Raw genomic sequence first — 7,365 nt, forward strand, 5'->3', positions numbered from 1 at the left:
CCCCCCCCCCATCACCATATTCACATACCCACACACACATATATACACCTATTTCAATACAGATACCAACATACACTCACACACTAAACACACAACCCCCTTATTTTCAAATACCCAGACACAAACATTTATATTCAGACACCCACATACAGATACACCCACTTCAACGCACACACACACACTTCTGTACTTTCATACACCTACAAACACACACATCGCCACATCTGAATGTCTACACATCTACTTCAGAACATACACACGCATATATATACACAGAGCAGTGGGGAGAGAAATTCCTGGCAAGAAAGTCACAGAGAAACCAACTTACACTTCATCGATGTTAGGATGGAATATTCTGTTCATAAAACCTGCAACAGACAAAAGACAGAATGATTAAATCTCAAACGAGTAGAAAAAGGGACAGTATAAATATACACAGTAATCCCTTGACTATTGTGGTAAGACAAACACACACACACACACATGATGGGCTTGGAGGTAGTGGTGATGCTGGCTGGTGCAATTTTGTGGTTTGCTGGTATGCCGAGAGAGATCCAGCGGGGCCCCTAACTGGTTCCCCAATCTTAAAGGTGTAATGTGGATGAGTAATGAGGGAGTGGCTGGTGTGGTGGTCTTCCTCGCAGTACAATATTTTGTGTGTATGTCACACCACGTTTTTGGCCTTGTCTCTTATCCCAATTGAGTGTCACAACTCTTACTTTGATATTGTTCATAGCTCATGCTCTTGAAAATGCGACATAATTGGCCATGAGAAAATTCCATTTGAGACAAATGTATTCCACCTTTTTCAAATGTTTGCCCTTGAGCCTTATTAATTGTCATTGAATATTCAAGTCAAAGTGGAAACTGAAGTCTGTTTAGTGTGAATGCAATATTTGCATCATTTGGGCTAAGTTTAATTCTGGGAATTAGAACTGTACGACCTCTGTTGGAGCCTGTTACCAATGATGCCTCAACACAATGTTCATGAAGTCTTTGCACTTTCATGCGAGTTCTATTACATAATCCTTGGCTGATCGAAAGATTCCTGAGCAGCATTACAATAGCCCCTACTTTTAAGTTGGGGCAATGAGGTGGTATACCAGATGGAGTGAGTGAGTTTATGAATTCAAATGGATAGTTCTGAACCTCCCCTTCATTATTGTAGGATAGCCAACAAGTGAGTCCCTATGTGGCAGTTTGATTTGCTAGAAATAGCAGCCAGGTCTTCTTCAAATCAAATGCTATGGTTTTATAAGGGAGAGGAAGCACTGAATAATGTTGTCCTCAATTGACTCCTTGTAATCATTGCTTTTACGTCTGTTTTGCTGACTTGGGTTGGATGGGACATTTTGAGGCAGCAATCTAGAATGTTTTTTGATCATAGGTCAACTCAGGCCTGACCTGGGGCTAAACAACACCACCAAATGAATGAGATGAGTCAACGAGGAAGTCTGAATTGCTAGAGATAGCAGCCAGGTATCCTTCAAATCAACCTCCCCACCCTCACTGCCTCAGAAAATATAGGACACAACAACAATGGTAATCAGAGATTTTCTGAAGGAAAGAAATTTCAAATAATAAAATACATGAGATTGTCACAGCTGGAGAACCTTTGACTATAATTCTACAGGATTAAGAGGAGGGCCCACATGATAAAACAAACAACAGATAAAAGACAAAACAAAATAAAATGAAATAAAAATAGAAATGATTAAGATTATGGATCAAGATTAAGAACATAATTTGTTGTGCTGGCTTTTGTTTAAAATTTTAATCCGACAAATATTTTACAAGCAACATGGCAACTAATTCATTCTAGTTACATTCTCTTACTGTTGGCAGTCATTATACTGTGGCTATGCTGGAGCACCCAACACCTTCACGTTGGTCTGAGACAACATATTTTATTGATTTTTTTTTTTTTCATTATTAAATGGCTGAGTTTATCTTGTTTTTCTTTTGGAGTAATGTGACGTACCTCAATACTTAAGTAACACAAAGTACTTTTTGTTGGATACAGACACACATCATTCTACCTGTCCATCTATCCCCTTATCTACCTACTTATGTATGTATCTATCCGTCTGTCTAGCTACCCATCTATCTGTCAATCCATCTATTTATCTACCTACTTATGTATCTATCTTTCTACATGTCCATCTATCTATCCGTCTGTCTGTCCATCGATCCATCCATCCATTTAGTCCATCTATCCACAAGAGTTTTTAGTTGAATGAATTGACTCCAGTACTTATTCCATCAGCCATTGCCAAATTACCAAGTTATGGGGATGTAAACAAACCAACAGCAGTTGTCAAGAGACAAACACACACGATGGGCTTCTTTCAATTTCCGCCTAACATCCACTCACAAGGCTACATATAGTATAAAGACACTTGCCCAAGGTGCCATGCAGCGGGATTGAACCTGGAAAGCAAACTTCCTACCACACATCAACATCTGCGCCTACGTTGATAGTTGTAATAGCAGATGTGCTGGGAAGTTTAGAGACAACAATCTATGTAGTAGCAGGCAAGTGAGGGGGAGGGCTTGCTATTGAATCTGACCATAACCTCAACACACGTCCAGTTGGTCTTTCATTTTAAGTATTCAAATTTCATTGTGTACGTGTGAACTGCTAAGTCGCAGGGACATAAACAAACTAACACTGTTGGTCATGTGGTGGTCTGTGGTAGTACAAATAATTCTGCTTTGTGTCGACACCGAGTTTGTGGTGGGGAAGTTGGAACAGTGAGGGGGAAAAAGAAAGAAAAAAAAAAGCAAGACTATTCGATCGATAATTGATCTAACATATTGATCTGGATGCTCAAGTTTTTATGTGTACACTGTCTTATAGTAGTGGTTGCCAACCTTTCCTATGCCCCATACCTCTGAAAAACAAAATGCTTGATTAATTTCTTTCACCCCACACATCCCCCTATGTTATAACCAAAGATAAAACAATCAATTTTCTAATAACTAATTAATTTTCTTTAAATTGAACCAAGATACATTAGTATTGTGGAGGGTAAACAAAGTGAACTCCTAACAAAATAAGCTTTTCATTTTGTGTACAAAAGACAAACAGATCAATAAGAAAAAATTACGAGGAGTGAAATCAATCACAATTGTGAACATGAAATTCAATAATGTCTTTGTTCCTGATTCTCATTCCTGACTTTTTATCAAAACATGGAACTTTCTTGTTGATTGTTAATCTACAGACATGAAAAGTCATTCGAGCGAGGTTGTTGCCAGTGCTGCTGGACTGGTGGCACATAAAATACACCATTTTGAGCGTGGCCATTACCAGTACCGCCTGACTGGCTCTCGTGCCGGTGGCACATAAAAGCAACCACTACACTCTCAGAGTGGTTGGCATTAGGAAGGGCATCCAGTTGTAGAAACTCTGCCAAATCAGATTGGAGCCTGGTGTAGCCATCTGGTTTCACCAGTCCTCAGTCAAATCGTCCAACCCATGCCAGCATGGAAAGCAGACGTTATGACCAAGGTGAACCTAGGATGAAAAAAAAAGCCATTCCCACAATGACCATGCAGCCATTGTTCTACTGTTTTAAAGGGAAATTCATTTGTTATTTTTAGTATGTCAAGCACCGATGACCTTGTGGTTTGATCTGAAGATGGTAGTAGTAGTAGTAGTAGTGTTTTAGAGCGTTGCTCATATAACTGCAGTGACTGTGTGTCGTCGTTAAAATACAGCTGGAGGATAAGGTGGTTGGTTGGTCTGTCGATTAGTCAGCTGGTTGATTGGTGGTCAGTCAGCTGGTCGGACAATGAGGAGGGATGGCCATATTATATATATTACTGATGATGGTGGTAATGCTATAACTGACCTCACCTGCGCTGGTGCCATGTAAATAGCACTGAGTCCATTCTGTGGGGTGGTCAGTGTTAGGAAGGACATCCAGTTGTAGAAACCCTGCCAAAACAGACACAGCAGCCTGGGGTAATCTTCTACCTGGCTGCCTCCTCTTGAACTGTCCAACCCATGCCAGCATGGAAGGCAGACGTTAAACGATGATGATGATGATGGTGATGATAGTGCGAATAATTAATGATAGTGGTGGCGGTGTTTTATTAATGATGGGGTTTCAATATTAACAGGGGAAAGTGTTTAATAATATTCCACCAGTGGTGGTGGTCATATTAAAAGGAAAAGCTGGCTTAGAAACAAAATATAAATGTACAACAGCAACAAGAGCAATGAATTTATGAAGCACTTACCTATAGAGGGAGACTTAAAAGGGTATTTCTCTGGAAGATCCACTCTTACCTTCCAGACTCCACCTTCATAAGGTGCTGAAAAAGATGAAAAAGAACTCGTTAAGTCAACATGTAAAACACATTTCTTTAGCTTTTGTAATTAAGAATTTTTAAGGGGAAGAATTAAAACAAAAGGAGAAAAGAAAAAAAAAACAGGATGGGGGTGGGGGGAATACGAAGGAGAGATGAAAGAAAGACTACAGGATGTTAGGGAGGAAAGAGGGGAGAAGGGGGTGTAAAGAGAGAGATAGAGAGAAAACAGGAGAAAGTGGTAAGGAGGATTTGAGGGAAAAGGGGGCAAAGAAAGAAAAGAATGCATCTGTGCTAGTGCCGCGTAGACACACCTGTGCCAGTGGCACATAAAAATCACCCAGCACACTGTTAAGTGGTTGGTGTTAGGAAGGGCATCTAGCCTTAGAAACCATGCCACAACAGACAATTGGGGTCTGGCCAGCTCCATGTCAAACCATCCAACCCATGCCAACATGGAAAGCAGACGTTAAATGATGATGATGATGATGATGATAATCTTAATTTGATTGCACCTATTGACATCTTTCACAACATTTCCTTCATTTTGCTGTCAGAAAGAAAACTGGTTTCCAAATTTGTTTTATAGGCGCGTCTGTGTGTCATGAGGTGAGAGGTGAATTCTGACATCAGGAACATTCTTTGAGGCCGCCACATATAATTAGACAAGGCCAAGAGGGCAATTAATGGAATTTATTTGCCAAAAATGTGATACAAACGAATTCAGTTTTTGGAAACTTGACAACATTTTAAATAAAGACAAATTAAATAATTTCTAAATGTCTGAGATGAATTGTAATTAATAGATTAATAGGATTATAAATAAGGTTTATGTGGAGGCATGTGGCTTAGTGGTCAGGGCCTTGGCTTGTGATTCTAAGGTCGTGAGCTCGATACCTGGGGGGTTGCAGTCCTTGAGCAAAAAATTTCACATTGCTCCAATCTGGCAAAAATGAGCTGTACCGGTAATTCAAACAGGCCAGCCTTGTCCCATTGTGTGTCATGCTGAATTTCCCAGAGAACTGCATTAGGCATACATGTGTCTGAGGAGTGCTCAACCACTTGCATGTTAATTTCATGAACTGGCTATTCTGTTGATCAGATCAATTGGAATCCTTGTTGCCATGACCAATGGAGTGCTAGTTTAAGGTTTATTAAACTCACAGAGAGAGAGAGAGAGAGAGAGGGTGGGGCAGAGAGAGAGAGAGAGAGAGATAGAGAGAGAGATAGAGAGAGAGAGAGAGAGAGAGAGAAAGAGAGAGAGAGATAGAGAGAGAGAGATAGAGAGAGAGAGAGAGAGAGAGAGAGAGAGAGAGAGAGAGAGAGGGTGGGGCAGTGACAGAGAGAGAGAGATAGAGAGAGAGAGAGAGAGATAGAGATAGAGAGAGAGAGAGATAGAGAGAGAGAGAGAGAGACAGTGACATATAGACAGTTATACACATATGTACAGAATCCAAGAGAACTTCTACATGGTTCTTCAATACACTGAAAATAGCAGCCAATTCTCCAAATCACACATTACCAGAAAAAAAAAAAGAAGGAAACGTAGCCAGAATAACGGAGTCTTGAAGATGAGATCACCAGAGTTTGGACTCTCTTGATCATAGTCCTGCTCAATCAGGACTGACCTTGACTAAAAGACAACACATACATTAGTCATACTCCAACCAAAATGTCAATCATCAATTGCAGTCAGCAGGCACTGATTCCAGTGATGGATGGTAAACGAAGTTCTGCAGCTAATAGTAGTCGAGGTAGACTTGTCACAGGAACAAAGGATGGAGACAGACTTAGTCAGAACTATTAATTTCAATCAATTCAATAGCTGAGTAGAAGATATGCTATTAGACAACCGATTCAAGGCTTGTTGGGTTCAAACCCACTTCAAGTGCTTCCGTTGTTTATTTGGGCCAAGCATTTTGATTCAGCTGTTAAGAATAAATGCCAGACATTTGGAGGAAATGTTAACTATAATAGGCTTACATCCTATCCAAGTTTATAATCTACTTCATTAAATTCAAAATAATTCCTCAAAGACTTTAGAGATATATTAGTTCCACATTTTGGCACAAGGTCAGCAAGTTCAGTGCTCGTTTTGCCAATCCTGAAAGGATGAAAGGCAAAGTCGACCGAGGTGGACTTTGAACTCAGAATGTAACAACAAAATGCTGTTGAGCATTTTGCCCGACGTGCTAATGATTCTGCCAGCTTTAGATTTGCCAATAATCTTTCACCCTTTTACTTGTTTCAGTCATTGGACTGCAGCCATGCTGGAGCACAACCTTGATAGATAGATAGATAGAGAGAGACAGACAGACAGTGACAGGGAGAGAGAGAGAGAGACAGATAGACAGACAACACAACCTTGATACAGTGAGAGAGACAGACAGGCAGTGACAGGGACTAACACTACGATCTAAACAAACCAACACCAGTAGTCAAGTGGTGCAGCAGAGGAAGGACAAACACACATACACACAACAGGCTTCAACAAAATTACTGTTTACATATTTCACCCACAAAGCATTGGTCAGCCTGGGGTTATAGAAAACACTTGCTCAAGCTGCTGTGCAGCAGAACTGAACCCAAAGCCACAAGGTTGCAAAGCAAACTTCTTACCCTCACACCCATGCCCTGTGCCTAAAAAATAAATTGAGAAAAGAAGGGACAGTGCCCATAAACCGTGCAAGTCCTTCTAGACTAGAGATATTAAAGCAGATGGCAATGACCCAGAATATCTGTTTGCAAGCCAATGTCTACAGGCATAAGGGTACATTCTGAGTGAACTTCACTTTAACTACACCCAATGAGCGATAATTAAAGTGGGTGGCATGTCTAGGCTTAACATCTGCAAGCAAACCCACCATGACCACCTCCTAAGAGCTAAAACGAATCCTAACCATATTGGAGATACGAAACTAGTTAACAGGCTTCAGACTGACAATCGATTGTTTCAGCCTTCTACGACTGTTTTTATGCGCGCACACACACACACACATACAATATAAACCTATGGTTCTCGACTATAGTCCCTGTGACCCTGGTGGT

General features: G+C 40.5%; 1 protein-coding gene across 6 annotated transcripts in view; it reads right to left on the minus strand.

The window, feature by feature from the left end:
* The window catches only part of LOC106873831 (ubiquitin-conjugating enzyme E2 H), an 80,822-nt gene that overhangs the window by 7,484 nt on the left and 65,973 nt on the right, over positions 1-7,365 (minus strand). For all 6 annotated transcript variants that reach the window (XM_052976430.1, XM_014921342.2, XM_014921356.2 and 3 more), the window contains exons 4-5: positions 4,249-4,323; positions 329-368 (exon numbers count right to left, since the gene is read on the minus strand). In XM_052976430.1, coding sequence (XP_052832390.1) covers positions 329-368; positions 4,249-4,323 — 115 coding nt within the window. The remainder of the gene's footprint in view (positions 1-328; positions 369-4,248; positions 4,324-7,365) is intronic.

Source organism: Octopus bimaculoides, chromosome 24 (genome assembly GCF_001194135.2).
Source record: "Octopus bimaculoides isolate UCB-OBI-ISO-001 chromosome 24, ASM119413v2, whole genome shotgun sequence".
Lineage (NCBI taxonomy): Eukaryota > Metazoa > Mollusca > Cephalopoda > Octopoda > Octopodidae > Octopus > Octopus bimaculoides.